At 40.1% G+C, this 20,356-nt stretch overlaps 1 protein-coding gene across 1 annotated transcript in view; it reads right to left on the reverse strand.

The window, feature by feature from the left end:
• Positions 1 to 3,716: 3,716 nt before the first annotated feature.
• SLIT2 (slit guidance ligand 2) overlaps positions 3,717 to 20,356 on the reverse strand; it is a 374,620-nt gene continuing 357,980 nt past the window's right edge. The window contains exons 34-37 of the mRNA XM_030801111.1: positions 14,403 to 14,557; positions 7,060 to 7,348; positions 6,608 to 6,819; positions 3,717 to 5,496 (exon numbers count right to left, since the gene is read on the reverse strand). Of these exons, the coding sequence (XP_030656971.1) occupies positions 5,255 to 5,496; positions 6,608 to 6,819; positions 7,060 to 7,348; positions 14,403 to 14,557 (898 nt within the window). The 3' untranslated portion in view covers positions 3,717 to 5,254. The remainder of the gene's footprint in view (positions 5,497 to 6,607; positions 6,820 to 7,059; positions 7,349 to 14,402; positions 14,558 to 20,356) is intronic.

Raw genomic sequence — 20,356 nt, forward strand, 5'->3', positions numbered from 1 at the left:
CATTTGTGAGGGGGGGAGGAGGAAGGCAATGGAAAACTCCATTTGGTAAAGAGTTCTTGCATATACATTGCTCTCTTCACTCTGAGTGATTTTGTGACTTCTTACTCTCAGGCATCCTGTTTCCTCAACCTCACTGTATCTGGCTTCTGCTTTTTACATCCACTGATCAACAAGCTCATGTAAGGGATGACTTAGGTTGGTCTTGCTCTTCCAGCTTGGATCTCAGGATGATCCCCAGAGTATACCTCAAGTGCTTACCCCACTTCTTCACAAGCTGTTACTATAGGTGATAAACCAATACTTACTGATTCATTGAATGACAACCCTGTGACCTCACCAAGTTTTCCAGCTGCCATTCCCTCTTCTTCTTTTGTTATCAGACTTATTAAGACAACAGTTTATTATTCCTTACCCGCGACTAGCCAGTGACTGCCTCATTGCTTTATTAAAACTTCCCCTTTCTTTCTTTCTATTCTGGGACTGCTTCATTCCAGAAATGGATCATCTAAAGTGGGGTTAGTTTTCTGGTTAAGTTCATTCTGTTGTGTTTCTAATTTAGCTTGCCCATTTTCTTAGCTTCAGCTACCACCTGTATGTGGATGAATCTCATATCCACAAGGTAGCCATTCCAGCCCAGAATTTGCTTTACAATATCCCTCCCTAGCATTTGTCAATCTAAGAGCACATATTGAAGGCCGATTTGAGACCACTTTGTGAGGAATCTGGAATACCAAACTAAAGAGTTTGGGTTTTATCTTACAGTGGGAGTTAGAGATATGTTTTCAAATAATCTAGAGGAATACATTGTTTTCATTCAACAGAGCAGAGGATGGGTTGGAGGTCAGAAGTCTGGGGTTTCCCAGCCCAATGCAGTCACCATGATGTAACTAAAACTCAGATTTTAATTGACACCTAATGCACAGGTATTTTCTGCTATGTTTCCAGTTGACTCATTTCCCGAGTCTCTGGTCTTGGTATAAACAGGGCAGGAAAAACGCACATGAGATTCAAAGCATGAATTGGCCAGCAGTTGTTTTTTTCAGTCCAGCTGTATCAGCTCTCAGTTCATGAATATTCACTACTATTCTTAATTTTCAGTACTACTTCAAGTATTTATATTTTCCATATCCTCAGAGATATTTCATTTGGAAGCTTAGAGGAGCTACATTAGGCACAGCCAAATAGCTGCTATTTTAAAATGGAAATCCCTTCTTGTTGATGTTTTGAGATGTCACTGCAAACAGATGCTCAGAAGAAAAATATGGACTATCTGGTGAGTTAAGAAATCCTGAAAATGGTCACTGTTGTGTTACACACAAAAAGCAATTGTATACCTCACACCAGCCACATTAAATTCTTTTGTTTCCTTGACCACACGAGTTCTTTTCCTCTTCTGGCCTACACACAGGCTGCTCTCTCTGCATTAACTCCCAATCCCTATCCTTACACAAGCTTCCATCTGCCTCCATCCTAGATTCTATCTGATCCTTCATGACTCGGTTTAAATGTCACTTCCTCACAGAGGCATTCCCAAATCTCTTTACACTTATTTGATTGGATTCCTCTGCTATTCTTTCTTCTAATATCCCATAACTTCCTTCAGGGTGCTTATCACAATCTGGAATTATGTATTAGTGTGACCATTTGTATAATATCTATTATCCACTTCAACTTCAACCCCAACTGCATAGAGTGTAAGCTCTAAAATGGCTGAAGTGATGTCTGTTTCATGTGAAACTGTATATCAAAAGTTTAGTGTAGCTTCTTGCACATGATAGGAGATAGGAAATATAGATACGTTGTTAACTGATTTTTGAATACATAGGAATAAAAATGAAGATAAGTATGTAAAACTTTGTATGAAGCTTCCTATCCTTGTATAGCTTCCTTTCTTATGAACATTATTTCTGAAATAATGGTCAATCCATGAGGTAGATAACACCATAAAGCTTGAGGTCTTTAAGGACTGAACCAATTTCAACAATCTTTTGATCATTTCTCCAGAAAGAATTGCTGCTGACAAAGCAAATCACCCAAAAAAGAAAACTCTCAGAGCAATTTAAAAATAGGGGTTCATCTATATTGCTTAGAAATAATTTCAGAAAATCTGTAGTGAAAACAAATTCCAAAGATGATTGAGATGGTTATTATTCAATGAACACATCTTAAATCAAACACATGTCAGACCCCCATGGCACTTCCTGATGGTGCCTCATTCATGTGAGAATTTAAATTAAACACATTAGAGACGTTTAGCCACTTCATCATTTCAGACTACAATGCACATTATTCCATGTAGTAGCTTTGATTCTAAAATGCATGAATTTTTTTTTTTGTTTTAATGCATAGAGTTCTGTTGGATATGCTCTAGAATAGTTTCCTATTTAAAGTAATCCTATTGGCAAGACCTTCTAAGTAAGGAACCTTTTATAATATGAATAATTACCCTAAATTTATCTTGTTTGTTAGTAATTATTTGGCTATTGGATTTATTTTTAAAGGGTGCATGCACAGGAGATAGTCACATCTCAAGGCAAACAATCCCCTAAGAAACTTGCTAATTCAGCTCATATCCCAGACAGCCATCATTTTATTTTGTGTCTTTATAAGCAGGAAGGAGAAAGAACACAAACCGAGATCGCGCCACTGCACTCCAGCCTGGGTGACAGAGCGAGACTCCGTCTCAAAAAAAAAAAAAAAAAGAACACAGTCTGGAGGCTATGAAGGTTTCACTTTTGCTTTCCTTAAAAAATGAAACAGCAAATGTAAAGTCTCTAGTTTGGATTACTTAAACCTACATAATCAAGAAGGAAAAATTATTGGGCTGTGAAATAAGGCTCCAAGGCTTGAAAGTCCCCAAGTAGAGGTAGCAGTTACCTCTGTTTACGAGCCCTGTATGCGTGTGTAAAGCAGAAAGTGCAATAATCTCATGGTTTTATACAGATGAATGAGATATTTCAGAGAAAACCCTGAGCATACTGCCTGCCATATAAGAAGCACTCAAAAAACAGTGGCTGTATGGATAATACATGTCTATAAACACAAATCTAAATCACGTCATCTTCACAGATGTTTCTTTGTTTAATGAATGCTTTAAACCCCTTGGAAAAAAGAAGCAATCAATGGGAATAAATAATTTACAGTAGCTATATAATCGTTTCTATAATTACAATTTAGACATTTTAAACAAGAATGAATAAATAGTTGGATGTCTGTGTCTGTAAGAGAGACCGAGTGTGTGTGTGTTTTTTTGTTGTTGTTTACAGGGAAACAAAGACATCTTATCATGGTTGATGAGGATTATTCCTCCCAGACAATGTTGTTTCTCTGTCCTGGATAGCACACCTTCATGCTACCAACCCTGGCCTAAGAGTGGCTGTCTTTTATTGTTTTCTACCTGGTTCTGTGGGGGAGGGAGAAACAAAGAAGAACAAAAACAAAAACATTTCATCTTAGTTAGACTTCATCTTACAATTTTTTTGAAAACAATAATTGAATACCGTTTTTCAGGCAAGTAGTATGTTTTTATATCCATCTCTCTTATGTGGCCATTCCAATACCAGTCCCAAAAAATAACAACATGTGAATCTCAAACCAATTTTTTGGCAACAAAAAGGTGTAGGTTTTCTTTCTTATTCTTTCTGTATCATTTTGATTAATAAATTCTTAAGGAGTGGCCTATTGTGCAATTTCTAAGAAAACCACCAAGCTGTTAATGAAGTAAATATCTGTTTAATTTACAACCATCAGCAGTGTAACTGATATTAGTCTGGAGAAAGACAAAGCACACTGAATTATACATGTACATCTAATTTTCTTTGTAAAAAAAGTTTTCAGGAAGAAACATCTGCATCTTTACAGGGCACCCTGGGATTTTAATGAGGGAAGAGCACAGTTCACTATAAATCATTATCAATTCTACATTGTAATTTAGCAGCAAACATGTTAACATGGGAGCATTAAGATAATAAAGGAGTTTTATTGTTTGAGGGAAAAAAAAATCACAGTTCTTGACATGACAGTCTTTTTATCCCCACCCCACCCCCAGAAAAGGGCAAAAAAGGTCAAGGACATATTAATTTGCAAAAGGTCTACTTTCTAGTGTTGATTGCTACACACCATTTCGTTTCTGTGAGGACATGTTGCAGAGGGGCCACTTCTTTCTGTACGATGACCATCTCACATACAGATTTGTGTTTTCCTCTCTTGGACTTTGCATACTCTCTGCAGGTGTCCTGAATGAGGCCAGTAGGTCATTGACATCAGTGATCAGATGTCAAGGTCAACAAACAGACCAACACATATTTATCCCAGGATAAAACCCTATGTTAGTACTATTGCCAAAAAAAAAAAAAATCCTGATTTTTAAGTTTGAAAAATGTACAAAAATATCAGGATAATTATAAATTAATATATATTAAAGCATCAAGGAACAGTAAAAGGATGGCCTAAAATGTTAAGTACAATGTACTTTGATACAATAAATATTTCTCATGGAAACTGAATACTGTATAGGGCTGTTTAGAACTCATAGAAACAAAAAATCATATTATTACTAATTTATCAATAATCTATTGGTTCTTTATCATCTCCTTTATCATTTATATTACAAAAAAATTAATACTGGAAAATGGTAAAGACTTTTGTGTGCTGCTTCTGCTGACATGCTGACATTTAAAAGGAAGATAAAATTTATTTTAGCACTTTCATTTCCTCTCGTGAATGGAACCCAGATCCTCAGGACACTTCATATTTTGCATGAAATATTTCTCATCCATTTGTTCTATCTGTGAATTCTGGAGTTCCATTCTCTTGCCTTGCATCCTCATTCACACGCATGTGCTTGGTATGTCCTAGTGAACTTGGTTGATGTGAAGGAGGGTACACAGGTTTTATGCTCTGGGCAATTTCACAGCAGCGCACAGTAGCTCTTCTGTCCCTCGTGCATGTGCTTCTGCTTGTCTTCAGCATGTTACAAAGATGGACCCGAGCTGCAATGGTTCCCATCGCTGTTCTAATGCCTCCAGGTATATCTTTCTTCATACTTCTCCAGGATAGGGGAAGCTTTAGTTCAAGCATTTCTTTTTTTTTTTTTTTCCAAATGCAGAAAAAAAGTCTTTATTCTCATAATAAAAATAAGTCTGTTCTGTATTTTACAATATATTTCAAATATTTCCACTATGAAGCATTAATTAGTCCCACATGGTCAAGAAGTATACAACCTTTTCCAAAGACAGAGCTGCCGGGAGTGTGTTTAGGACACACACCTCGTACAGCCGCACTTCACCACCTTCTCAACCTCGTCCACAAAGGAGGACCCGTCAGTGCATTCGAAAGAGTATTTCCGCCGCTTGCTCCTCAGCGGCCCACAGCACTGCCCTCCTGCACACCCACCTCTGCACTCTAATCGGGACACCTTCTTGGTTGTTTGGCAAGCAGCATAGCCCTGCTGCTTTTGGTAATAATCTCTTATCCTTTCCCCTCGACAAGAGATTTCTAGAAAAGAACAAAAAGCACAAGCATTTTAAGAACAGTCACTGTAAGTCATGCAGAGTGACTGTGAATCCACAACTTAATTCAGAAGCCTTTGCTTCCCTTTCGTAACTTGCTTTACATATTATTAGCTGGTGGCACGGCCTCCTATTCTTTGAAAAATACTTCTTTTTGGTCTTTATTTTCAGCAAAGTGAATGCTATATATGTAGAGTATAAATACAATGCTATTGCAGTGACAAGAAAATTAGATTCCTAAATATTTTCTTTCATTGCAAAAAACGAAAAAAAAAACCACATCTTCTGTTTTTACACTAACAGCTGGTTTTGTTTACCACAGGGAGCAGTTTCAGAGAGTATGCAATTTTATTTGTTAGACCTGGAGTTTAATATCATCCAATCTGTTACTTAATACAAGTAACATTCCATTAACTTCATAAATTACCCCAGTATGAAGTATGTAGTTCAAAAAAGAGACATCTGCTAAAAGCTTCCATGGGCACGTTCCTCTTGTCTCATCCCTCTGACACACAAAACAAAATCCGTGCCAGCTGGAGGCCAGGCGAGCTCTCATCACGCAGACAAAGGAGAAGGAGGAAGGTGAACTAAGAAGTCAGCCTGTTTCCGTTCCTCTCACCCACATGATTTGCTGTGATAAATCAGTCGATTCTAAGGTGAAAGGTCATTTTGTACTAAAACTAGAGCAGAATTATGAGGACCATCTTCTCTGTGCCAGAAGATGAATTAATAATATATACGGATGAGAACAGCCGGTAAAGGTAAGACAGGAGTAAAGTAAATGTGCTTCTCCATCAGGTAAAAAGGAGTATTTCTTTTACAACAAATCAACTTGTGAGAAGCATCTGAAGGCTGTGTACAATCTTGTGGTGGAGGTTTAAGGCCATTTCACAGCTGGTGCCTTCTTAATACTTGAAAATAAATCAATAGCAGCAACTGCAAGTAGTGCGAAGACCTAGTATTCTCTCCTGTCACTCCCCTCTCTCTGTCTCTGTTGCTCCTGTTTTTTTTTTTCACTTTTTCTCCCTCTCTTTTCAAAGACGTGGGACCCCTCTTGCTTTGCCAAGAGAATGAGGTGCCCAGTGGGGCTGGCTTACCTCGATCACAGCTGTCCCCCGTGTATCCACTGCTGCATTCACAGTAGGGCTGCCCCAGGCCTGAAAGCCTGCACTTCCCATGCTTGCACTTGATCGCCTGGCACGGGTTAAACAGATCCTCCTCTTCATCACAGAGGACACCTCCATGGCCCTCCAAGCACTTACAGCTATAGGAGAATGCATTGATGGGCAAGCAGGTGCCATGCACACATCTACAGGGAGGAGGAACACAGGAGTGGGAATGCATTCAGAAGAGGAGGTAAGAATGAACGGAAGTGATATAAGAATGGAGGATGATTGAGAATATATGAGGGACAGAGTGCTAACGCCTAACGAACCTCCCCTCCCCTCCCCTCCCTTCCCGTCCCCTCCCTTTCTTCTTTCCTTCCTTCCTTTGGTTTGGCTTTGAGGCTTTCAGATGTGTGCTCAACTCCCAAGCAGCAGGAACTTACTTATTTCCAAGGCAAGGGTCATTGGTCCGTTGGTCACAGAGGGGCCCCATCCATCCTTCCTGGCACTCGCAGGTGAAGCCTGCCTGGCTGCTGGGCTGGCATGTGCCATGGGCACACACCTTCTTGTGGCATGGCTCACAGCCAGGCAAGATGCCTGTTTGCATCGGCACCTTCTGGAAGTCCTGCAGCTCACTGTTGATGTAAAGGTTCCGGATGCAGCCGTGGAAGCTGGTTCCATTCTGCCCAGGGGCCTGGCGCAGAGATGCCACGTTACTCTTCCCTGGCATGCCTGGGGAGGAACACCAGGTCAGAGATCAGGCTCTCTGGGGATTTCTCAGCCATGTGCTACTCAGAAATACTGATGCTTGGGACCTCACTGCCAACCTATTATGGCAGGATATTTGGGCAGGGTGGTAGGGAAGTGAAGTGGAGAAGAGATGTGTGTTTTTGTTTTGTTCTGTATTGGAAGATGCTCCAGGAAATTCTAATCCACAACTAGAATAAAATACCTAGTTCATTGGTGGTTAATCTTTAAAATTTGCTTCAAAGAAAACTTTACATGTACACAAATATATAAAACCTAGAGGCAGTGCTACTGTCCTTAAAGGCAAGACCGGGGGAAGGGAATGCTCCCTCTGTTTGTCCTCCACCCCCCACCTCCAGGCACACACTCCTGGAAGTCTGGAGCTCCATAAAGCTCAGTTTGTGGTGCTGTAATCCTACCCCTTATCTTAAAGACGAGGGGCTAGGGCTCAGAAAGCCCTGGTGACCTGCTCAAAGTGACCCAGTGAGTTCAGGTTAGAGTTAGGCTGATGAGAAGAACCTCCTCTATCTCTGGAGTCAGGGTTAGGTTCACCAGGTTTCAGGGGCTGAGAGCTGCGGTTTCACAGTGACCATTCACCCCAGCCCTCCCACATTCTAAGTTAGCAACGAACCAGCTCACTCTTGGCAAAGTCCCCGAGCTTGGTCAATGATGTCAATGCCTAAAATCTCACTCCTGATTCTTTTCAGGACAGCACCTCATTCACATCATTTTTTCTTTCTTGCTAATTAAGAGTGAAGACTTCATAGTCCAAGAAATCAGAAATAAAAAAGAAATCTCTTCAAAAACAGAGTATTTGCAATCTTTGTATACATACATTCCACTAGCGACAGTCATCTGGTAACACCCATTTTGGCAAAACGGAAGAATCTTTCCACGGCCTAAGCCAGACCCTTAGTCCCTGGAAGGCATCCTGCAGAAGGCACCCATCCAGGGAAGGGGGGAGGGTGCTGGAGGCTTTTAGAGTGCTGGCTACACCACCACCACCTCCCCACAACCCCCAAATTATGCTTTAGCTGTGCCTAAACTCTGGACTACTGGCTGGAAGTTCTAGGCTGAGGAAGACCCAATTTCTCACTCTTCAGGGGGTTTGTTGGTTATAAAGACCAAGAACTGTAGCACACTCTGGGTCCGAACTTATGCCACCTTCTCCTTTCCCATTCATAGGAAATGACTCATCATTGGCATTCAAAGCAGGCGCCAAAGTCAGACAGCTAGATGTACAAAACCACTAGGTTAGACAGTAAGGATTTCTGATTCTGTGTGCACTTGGAGTAGTTATTTCTTCTCTCTGGGGCTTAGTATTGTCATCTATACACCATGAGCATATGAGCAGAGAAGTTGTCCTAAGTTTGTCATACGTAAGAACCAACAGCAGCGCATGCTCAAAGGCAGCTTTGCAGGCTCCTCTCTCTCCCGCTTCTGAGGTTCTGATCCTGTAGGAACAGGAGAGGTGCAGAAATCTAAATATCTACATGCAGCTCAGGTGATTCAGGTGGTCCATGGTTACACTCTGACAGGTATTGAATGAAGTCTCTTGGCTGTGAAGTTCTGTGAGTACAGGCCTTTAGTCTATGTCCATCTCACTGTGGGTTGCTTTGCAGAGCAGGGTCAAAAGGATGAAACTTACCATTTCCAGGAAAGGACTGGTGACAGAAAATTCCTTGCCCTGGGGTAAGTTTTTCTAATTTAACCATATCCATCCATCATAAGGACTTTAATGACCACATATTTATGGTCCTTTTTTCAGTGGTTAAAAATGAACTTCTTTCAAAACTATTTTTAATAGCTCATTTTGATATAGGCACAACGCACATATGTGCACATATCACGAATAAATACAGATTGGCAAAGTTCCACAGCACAGAGAAACAATTAGTGAATCTGTTCCTTTTTGTTCCAAAGCTAACAATTAGAAAAAGCCCAGCTTTGACTAGAGTAATTTCTAAATGAAAATGTTTAGACATCATACATATATTTGACTCTCAATAGGCTATCATAAAATCAAGAATTATTCTGAGTCAATCTTTTCACATGCTAGCTAGGAAACCAGGTATTCATTGACAAACAGAAGTAGATCCATGATTTTTTTTTTCTTCTTTTTGAGACGGAGTTTCACTTTTTTCGCCCAGGCTGGAGTGCAATGACACGATCTCGGCTCACCGCAACCTCCGCCTCCTGGGTTCAAGCGATTCTCCTGCCTCGGCCTCCCGAGAAGCTGGGATTACAGACATGCGCCACCATGCCCAGCCAATTTTGTAATTTTAGTAGAGACGGGGTTCCTCCATATTGGTCAGGCTGGTCCCAAACTCCTGACCTCAGGTGATCCACCTGCCTTGGCCTCCCAAAGTGCTGGGATTACAGGCATGAGCCACCACGCCCAGCAAGATCCATGATTTATTTTAAGCCTTTCCTCTACGCCATGGACCTGGTTGGAAGTCATTCAATCAATCAATCAATCAACCAACAGATAACTTAGCAAACAGCTTTTAGCCTTATTTCTACAGGCCTCAAAATGGCAATAAAGAGACCAAGTATCAAGCCTAGGTCCTCTGTCCCGTGGCAGGACAAGGAGGGCATTTGTCACATATACATGGATTTCCATGCATGGGGCTTATTTATTGATTTTTTCCCCATTAGGTAATAAGGGTTCAGTTGGACTACAGACAGAAAAACATGAAAATTAAATTATTTTGTGTCGGCCGAGTGCAGTGGCTCATGCACTTTGGGAGGCCGAGGTGGGTGGATCACATGATGTCTGGAGTTGGAGACCAGCCTGCCCAACATGATGAAATCCCATCTCTACTAAAAATACAAAAAATTAGCTCAGCGCGGTGGCAGGCACCTGTAATCCCAACTACTTGGGAGGCTGAGGTAGGAGAAGCACTTGAACTCTGGAGGCGGAGGTTGCAGTGAGCCAAAATCGCGCCATTGCACTCCAGCTTGGGCAACAAGAGTGAAACTCCGTCTCAGAAAAAAAAGAAAAATTGTGTCAAGTAAAGCACATATCATGGGTAGTTGATAACCCAAGGGTAGGTTAAGCTGCCTCTCCATATACTCACCAAGGGGCTGCCTCTCCCCAGATGCTGAGGCAACACCTTCAGGCAGTCCTCCTTGGGCAGCATCCCTGTTTTTTTTTGTTTTTTTTTTTTAAACTTTTATCTTAAGTTCAGGGGTATATGAGGGTTACACTCCCACCAACAATGTATATGTGTTACCATATAACGAACCAGATAAACCCATCACGAGGGGTTTGTTGTATGGACTATTTCAGCACCCAGGAATTAAGCTTAATGTCCATGAGTGATTTTTCCACCCTCTGCCCTCTGCTAGGCCCCAGTGTGTGGTGTTCCCCTCTCTGTGTCCATGTGTTCTCATCATTTGGCTCCCACTTATAAGTGAGAACATGCAGTGTGTGTTTTTCTGTTCCTGTTTTAGTTTGCTAAGGATAATGGCCTCCAGCTCCATCCATGTTCCTGCCAAGGGCAGTAGCTCAATTCTTTTTTGTGGCTGCGTGGTATTTCACGGTGTGTATGTACCACATTTTTTTTATCCAGTCTAGAATTGATGGGCATTTAGGTTGATTCCATGTCTTTGTCATTATGAATAGTGCTGCAATGAACACATGCATGCCTGTGTCTTTATGATAGAATGACTGAGATTCCTTTGACTATATGCTCAGTCGCGGGATTGCTGGGTTGAATGGTAGCTCTATTTTTAGGTCTTTGAGGAATCACCACACTGTTTTCCACAATGGCTGAATTAATTTACATTTCCACCAATAATGTATAAGTGTTCCTTTTTCTCCACAACCTTGCCAGCAGCTATTATTTTTTGACTTTTTAATAATAGCCATTCTCACTGGTGTGAGATGGTATCTCATTGTAGTCATCTTTTTTTTTTTTTTTTTTTTTTTTTTTGTGAGATGGAGTCTCCCATTGTCGCCCAGGCTGGAGTGCAGTGGTGCGATCTTGGCTCACTGCAAGCTCCACCTACCAGGTTCATGCCATTCTCCTGCCTCAGCCTCCCGAGTAGCTGGGACTACAGGTGCCCGCCACCATGCCCGGCTAATTTTTTGTAGTTTTTAGTAGAGACGGGGTTTCACCGTGTTAAGCAGGATGGTCTCAATCTCCTGACCTCGTGATCCGCCCGCCTTGGCCTCCCAAAGTGCTGGGATTACGGGCGTGAGCCACCATGCCCGGCTGTAGTCACCATTTTTAAAGGGAACTTAGTTACCTCGCTCTCCTTTTCTCCCTCTGCTTCTCATGCCTTTACCATACAGCATTCAAGGCTGTGGTCTTACAGGTTCCTTGTGCTTTGAAAATCTGAGTCACCCTTGAGACTGCATTCTAAGCGGGGAGAAAGTGGGCCCATGGTGATCTCTGGCAGTGGGACTGGGATGAAAGTGGTTTCCTTGAGGCCTGGGTGGACAGAGGTGCTGTTTGAATTCTTCCAGGCCCTCTACCTTCAGAAGGATAAATACTTTTCATTTTGGAGTTTAAAACTTTTTTTTCCTTTTTCTTTTTTTGGCAGGGGGTGGGGGAATGTTCTGACTTAAACAGTCTCATCCTGTATTTTTTTTATTTTTCTTGAGACAGTGTCTGGCTCTGTCTCCTAGGCTGTACTGCAATGGTGCAATTATGGTTCACTGCAGCCTCAACCTCCTGGGCTCACATGATCCTCCCTCCTCAGCCTCCCAAAGTGCTGAGATTATGGGTGTGAGCCACCATGCCCAGCCCCCTGTATTTTTAAAATTTGTTTTGCACTACATTCTAAAGGGGCTTTGAAAGATTTAATGAAGTGGATTCTAATGAAAGCATAATAAAATCAAGTGAACAAAAAGTCCATAAATAAACAACAAAAGGCCACAGCACTTAGATTTGTTCCCTTTCTGCTTTCTGTGAAGAAGTGAATGGCAATGTAGGTGGCTCTGGAGTCAGCTGGATCTGGACTTAAATGAGGTGTCTACTACATAACAGCTTTGTGAACTTGGACAGTTATATAAAATCCTTGAGATTGCTCTTCAGGGACTACAAAACAGAGAAAATCATACCTACTTCCTAAAGTCTCTGCACATTAAGCTATAAAAGGAGCACTGTGTTGGGCACACAGCATGTGCTCAATAAATATAATTTATTTTCTCTCAAATCACAGGTACACTTGTGACTTGGCTTCACCCATCCAAAGGCAACCCTGTTAACTGGAGTGCTGGCAAGAATGGAAGACTTGCTTTTTAATGAGACTCTCCGCTGTGATTCCCATGAAGCAATCAGATAAGTCAACTTGCTGAGTAGACTAACTATGCAATACTTTATTTATAATGCATTATAGTTACTTGAAGATGCCTCTGCATTCCTGACTTTTTAGGGAGTAGAATGGACATTTCTTCTTCAACTTTGTATCCTTTATGTATCCATTTACTTAGTTCCTAGTATGTGGTAAGTACTCAATAAATATTTACAGAATTGAACCAAAGACTTCCAACTGTTTCTAAAACAATCCAACTCTGTCAAAGTGTTAAGATTGTCTACTACTGAAATTATTAAAACAGAAATGCCCTAGACTTAGAGGCACTAAAAAGAAGGCTTTGAGTGGTTGAGATAATGGTGTAGCATAGGTTATTTATTTATTTAGTTTTTGAGACGGAGTCTCACTGTTGCCCAGGCTGGAGTACAGTGGCGCGATCTCGGCTCACTGCAGGCTCCGCCCCCTGGGGTTCACGCCATTCTCCTGCCTCAGCCTCCCACGTAGCTGGAATTACAAGCACCCGCCACCTCACCTGGCTAATTTTTTTTTTTTGTATTTTTAGTAGAGACGGGGTTTCACCGTGTTAGCCAGGATGGTCTCGATCTCCTGACCTCGTGATCCGCCCGCCTCCGCCTCCCAAAGTGCTGGGATTACAGGTGTGAGCCACCGCACCCGGCCAGCATAGGTTATTATGGTTCAGAAAATGATGTGAAACTCATGAAAATACCTGTCATGGTGATGAAATTGTACACTAACCTGTTCAAAGCTTTTACTTATTTATCTGTAAAATAAGTTAGTTTTATCAGTCAATTCAAATAAATTCAATGTAATTTAATCCAATGCTTCTCAATTCAGCATTAACTGCTTTCTGGCTCCTTTAGCAGAATTTTGAAATTCTATGCCTCCAGTTTATATTTGTTCCTCCAAATAGAGGCAAGATTGGGACCTCTCTCCTTAGTGGGTCCTCTCCGATGGGCTCCTATAGAACTTTGCTGATATCTCTGTCCCTCATTTATTCACTCATCTGCCTTCTTTTCACTTAAAAATAAAGCCCAGGGACTTCACTCTATGATTTCAAATCCTAACCTACCTTTCCAACCCTCTCTCGTGTTCATTCACCTTAAGGTCTTAATTCCTGTGTTGGGCACATAGCATGTGCTCAATAAATATAATTTATAACAGAACTATTTCTTGTTATTCTAATACAATTTGTACATTTAATTTGTTCATTCATTCATTCAGCCATTGGATTACAGTGACTCTTCTCCTATCATCCACATGAATTAGCAGAACTGGTAGTGCAGAAGCTCCAGCATGGTAACATTTGACTGAGCCGATAGGGTTTGCCTCCTTAAGGGAGCTGGCGTGGGGTCATCTACCCTCCAGTTTGCATTAAGCTTATTTTACCATTTTCTTGACTGTATGATTTAACCTTTAACCAACTTTCCTTTTCCATAGACCAGATCAAATATAAGATTAAATTATATAATGTATAAATCACCTAGCATATGTGATTGATACAAAAGGAATATTAATTAATGTCTTTCTCTACCCAGATGACATATTTAGTTAGAACCAGAGATGGGATAATAAAATGATCCCTTAATACCCGCCTAGAGATCTTTCTGTTCTGTGTTTGCCATCCATCTTTCAATGATTGATCACTATTGGTCAACGACAAATCCTGATGCATTAGGCATTAATAAACTTCAGAATTCGTCCACAATGAGAATCACAGGGTTTGAGGACCAACTGCATTTGGAAGACAGCTTACCTCCTACATAGAGTGGAGAGTCAAAATTCAGAGTGGACTGCTTTGACAAGTTAGTGATGATTTTGGGGTTCCCACCATCCACCGACAAAGAGAGACTCTGATCCAGGGCGAGTAGTTCCACAATGTGGAAGTTTCCATCATTGATTGTCTCCACACTACAACGGAAAAAAAAAAAATGGCTGATTCTTCCATTTTCTTTTCATTAAAGCAAGGTAGTTAAAATACAAACTTTGGTAAGCACTCTCTGGGAAAAGAGATGGCAATCTAACACTAATGAAGATAAAGACCAGTAGTTGAACTTTTTTCAAAAATAGGCATTTTCAAGGAGATGTGATTGATTTCAGCTTCTCAGGAACTGCATACAAAATAAGTTTGTTCTTTTATGATGAGAAGTAGAAATAACTACATTTCATCATCATCCAGCCACATTCTCTCAATATGTAGCAATTCCAAAGGATAATTTATACATTTGCTTTTAATTTCCATAAAAGTTCCATTTACCAAGAAACTATTACTTCAAATTGTACTGAAAAGACAAGGAAACGTACGCCTGTGCCAAAAACATCCTAACACATTGACCTTAGGCAACTGCTGGCTTCTGCTCTTAAAAAAACTGTAGATTAGGACTTATCAGAATCAAACACACACACAAATGCAAGGAGAACCAACTTGGTGGGATCTCAGTACTTTTTGAAATTTGTTAATAATATCCTCTTACTTTCTGTGCATTTTCATCAACTGATATTACTGTGAAGAAGATATCTATGCTCAGTGGAGACATGGGAATAACAGATTAAATAAAATGCTTAACATAGTGATATCTAGGAAATACTGCAATGACAGTGGCTCTCTGGATTCTTTTCTATAATTTTCAAGGGCCAGGTCTAACAATTATTACTGTCACCTTCTAAAAACCTTGGAACGGCTTATAGAAATTGATGAAGTGAATAAAGATAAAAAGATGAAGAAAGGTAAATGGAAAATGAGGATTAAAAAATAAGATGAAGTTCAGTGCAATTAGTAAGTATGTGTTACATGGTTTTAAAGTGTAGTTGCATATCTAACTCTGGTGTTACGGCAGGCAAAAAAGAAAACCAGACCAATGAAACAGGACCAAAGAAGAAACAGGACCAATACACAGTGCAGTGTTAAGAATGTACTTACTTTTTGCTATACAGGAAAAATATGGCATAATGGAAGTTGGGGTCAAAAAGTTAATGGTGATTATTAAAGATTTAACATGCTGGGATACTGGGAAGACTGAAAAAGGCTCCAACATGGAAACATGGGAGCATGTGATAGATTATTCCTAAATGTGAATACTTAATACTCTGTATACAAGATGACTGCTTAAATTTCTAGACACTGATATTTAAATTTGTAAAATGGCAAAGTCTAGGGAATGATAGAAAAATGCATTAACATATTTCTGCATGGTTCTCACCACTGGAGTCTAATCATATTCCATTGTATGCTGACAGATAATAAAATGTTTATTTTGATTTGAGAACAAGGAAATCATTCTGCAGAATTGTGAAAACATTTGACATTCTTTCTGTTAAAGTGGTTAGAAAAGTCCATGTGTGCAGGAATCTTTGATAGCCTCTCAGATAACAACTTTATAAAATTAAATGTTAGATATATCAATCAATATTTTTGCCTTTTACACATTTAATTATCCTAACGCTTAACATCAATACAATTGGCAGAGGAAAAAACAGACCAGCAGATTATTTTCTAAGTAAAGTTGCACACCATCCATTAGTGGTTTTAAATATGACTCTCTTCTAAGAGGGTAGGCCAAGTAGTAACATCAGCTAATGGTTAAGCATATAGACTCTGTAGTCAGATAATCCTGGATTTGAATTGTGGTCCTGCATTTATTAAGTGTTTGTTTTAGATAAGTTACTTTATTACTAATATATTTCAGTTTTCTCTTCAGTAAATGCTAATAAATATTTCTGCCTTCCATGGTTAATTTGAGGACTATGTAAAATGACTGAAAGATACCCAGCATAGCCAAAATGAATGTTAGATATTAGTATCACCATCACTATCATATCGGCCCCCCACCCAACCATGATCATCATGATACAAATAATTCAATACTATTTCTGAATCTTCTTTAGGAAAGAATTTAGCTTCATTTTAAATATTGATTGTAAGATGTTAAAGGCTGGCAGAAATATAATAACTTCTTTGGGGGCATATCTTGTTCAAGTTACTAAAAGTTTTAAAGTAAAACATTAAAATAAAGACAGACATAGAGAGAGTAGAAGTGAATTCCTTTTTACTTTGAGGTTATACACAACTTTCCAAGTAGTTTTATATGGAGGTCCTATCAACATCAACCTTAATAAATATTAATAATGAGGCCCCCCTTTTCTCTTTAAAATTGCAAAGAAAAGACCCACATATTACCAAGGAATGGATTCTTGGTCACATGTTGGTCTTAGACAGTCAATTCAGGCATGTCATCGTCAATGATGGTGTTTGATGCAGTACAATTGTATGGTTTAAGTTAACACACTTCACAGTTTTAAACACCCTAATGCGGTGTGTCAGATGGGAACTTGGAGGCAGGTAGTTTCATCATCAACTCACTTTACTTATTGCGCCTTTATTCCCTCCTCCGTTCCTTTTTATTCTTTTTTGGAGTACATGTCTTAAACTCTTGCTAATTGTAAGCTAATTTAAAGTATCAGCCATGTATTATTTATTTCTGAAAATATGTGGTAAGTAAATACAAGGGAGATGTATTAGGAATAATATATATCAATTGTTTTTAGCGATACTCCTAGATGATATCTATAGATAATCATTACACTTCAAGCATGTTTAAGACCTCTGAAAATTCATTTCATAAAACATAGTTGGAAGTTTCAGTGGCAGTATCGTCAAGGATAATGCTGAGAGATAAATCTTGCTCAGCTTGTCCTAGCTCTCATTAGACATGTCATCTTTGGTTAGTGTGACCTTAGGTGATTTTTCTACCTTTTAAGAGAAGTGCAAATAGTAAGACCAAAGGATTATATATCACACACTAAGGGCCAGGTACTAAGAACTTTACAAGTATTACCTCATGTAAGCTTCACAACAAGAGGTGGGTAACTGAGGACGTCCAAAGTGACACATCTAGTTAGTGGCCAAACAGTTCTGAAGCCAGGTTGTCCGGCTCAAGCGTTTGTGCTCTTAATTATTATGTACTACTTTTACAATCGAAAAACCTGAGGAATACCTATTCCCAGACAAATGGCATGTGTTTTCACCACTAACAAGCTTTTAATACATGATTTCTGTCCCAAATAGCCTGGGAATAAAGTTCTATAGTAAATAACCTTGTATGATAGCAAAACTTGATTCATTTACTAAAAAACACTGAATTGTTAATAAAAGTAATGATCTTACAATGAGAGTTTGAAGAATGCATATAAATTATATGGATTTAAAAACTGAGTTTGGATTTTATTTTCCCAATTATGAGTGGGATTATGAGTGAGATAGACTGACTATACTTTTCTCTCCCTAAAAGCTTTAAATGTCTAATCTGATCACACCAGAACTTCACAAGACTTATCATTGAGATTAATTCCATTTATATCTCCCTGGAATTAAATGAAGCCTCATCTTGACCTTTTAACAGGTAAGTACAGTAAAGTTCACGATTTTAGATTCCTTTTTTTTTGAGACAGAGTCTCACTCTGTCAGCCAGGCTGGAGTACGGTGACATAATTATGACTCACTGCAGCCTCAGCCTCCTGGACTCAAGTGATCCTGCTGCCTCAGCTTCCTAAGTACCTAGGACCACAGCTGCATGCCACCATGCCTAGCTACTTTTTAAATTTTTCTGTAGAGATAGGGTCTTGCCATGTTTCCCAGGCTGGTCTCAAGCGATCTTCCTGGCTTGGCCTCCCAAAGTGCTGAGATTACAGATGTAAACCACCACGACTGGCCAATTTGTTTTTTAAGATGGTATTTTACGCATGGGACCTAAAGAGAATTTTTCAGAGTTAATAACATTCTAACTTGGTGTTTCATGCTGTCTTTTCTACCATGAGATAAACTGGGTGATGTCCAGGAATCCTTTGTCTACACATTCGTTTAAAATTAAAGCAGTGGGCCAGGCACGGTGGCTCACGTCTGTAATCCTAGCACTTTGGGAGGCCAAGATGGGTGGATTGTTTGACCTCAGGAGTTCGAGACCAGCCTGGGCAATATGGTGAAACCCTGTCTCTACTAAAATACAAACAAAATCAGCCAGGCATGGTGGCGGGTGCCTGTAATCCCAGCTATGCGGGAGGCTGAGGCACGAGGATTGTTTGAACCCGGGAGGCGGAGGTTGCAGTGAGCCGAGATTGTGCCACTGAAGTCCAGCCTGGGCAACAAAGTGAAACTCTGTCTCAAAAAATAAAATAAAATAAAATAAAAGCAGTGATCGATACATCAGTTGCTATATAGTAAGACTGCCTGAACTAGAAAGCCATAATCCACTTTTCAGTCTACAGCAGCTGTCTCCTACATACCCACATGCAATGCATGGCATCCTTTTGGGTTCTGATAAGTATAGATAAACTCTCTTTCACCACTCCCTAGGGAACAATGTATTTTATGACTCAGAAAAACTACAAGCGAACCACTTAACTTTGAGGCTTTCCACTGGGAATTTGAATTGCATTTATTACTATTACTATGAGGTTAGTTTTACTACGCTCACCTATTTCCTGAGATTTGTTTTCTTGAATTTATATACTGGAAATGGATACACGAAAACAAAGCAGTTCCCCAACTGTTTGTGGTCTGCTACAGAAAAAATAATTCAGAAACTTGGGGCTTAAAAGGGGCTCTAAAATGTCTCTGATTTTCTTTCTCTACTTTGCTTACACACAACACGTTAACAGTGATAAACATAATATATTTCTGTAGTTTAATAAACAGACTGTTTTTCCTTATGTGTGCTTCAACTTCTTGCCTTAAAATTTTAAAGTATCTGGGCTGGGTGTGGTGGCTCACGCCTGTAATTCCAGCACTTTGGGAGGCCAAGGCAGGTGGATCATGAGCTCATGAGTTCAAGTCCAGCCTGGCCAAGATGGTGAAACCCCGTTTCTAGTAAAAATACAAAAATTAGCTGGACATGGTGGCGCATGCCTATAATCCCAGCTACTCTGGAGGCTGAGACAGGAGAATCACTTGAACCCAGGAGGTGGACGTTGCAGTGAGCTGAGATTGCGCCACTGCCCTCTAGCCTGGGTGACAGAGCAAGACTCCATCTCAAAAAAAAAAAAAAAAAAAAAGAAATTCAAGTGTCTGGTGGCATATTCTGCGCTTTGGAATAGGAACTGGAAACCAAACAAATTCAACTGGTTATCTCATTTTGGTATCTCTGGGCTGATGATAACTTCATCTGTGAAGTGGGAGTGATACTAAAAAGTATTCTTGCCTATCTCTTTAGTCAAAAGGAATGGGAAGCCAAATGAGATTAAAGATATCTATGTAGGCTGGGCGCAGTGGCTCACGCCTGTAATCCTAGCACTTTGGGAGGCCAAGGTGGGTGGATCACAAGGTCAGGAGATGGAGACCATCCTGGCTAACATGATGAAACCCCATCTCTACTAAAAATACCAAAAAAAGCCGGGCATAGTGGTGGGCGCCTGTAGTCCCAGCTACTCAGGAGGCTGAGGCAGGAGGATGGCATGAACCCGGGAGGCAGAGCTTGCAGTGAGCCGAGATCGTGCCACTGCACTCCAGCCTGGGCAACAGAGCAAGACTCTGTCTCCAAAACAACAACAACAACAATAACAAAAAGATACCTATATATACCTATAAGAATTTTTCAAAAGAAAGCTTTAGAAAATAGTTTTTCAAGTAATATTTTAATCAGTACTTTTAAAACAGATCAATGTGAATAAAACTCACTAAACTAGAAAGTCTTCTCTAAACTTGAACATACTGTACAG

Source organism: Nomascus leucogenys, chromosome 20 (assembly GCF_006542625.1).
Source record: "Nomascus leucogenys isolate Asia chromosome 20, Asia_NLE_v1, whole genome shotgun sequence".
Taxonomy (NCBI): Eukaryota; Metazoa; Chordata; class Mammalia; order Primates; family Hylobatidae; genus Nomascus; species Nomascus leucogenys.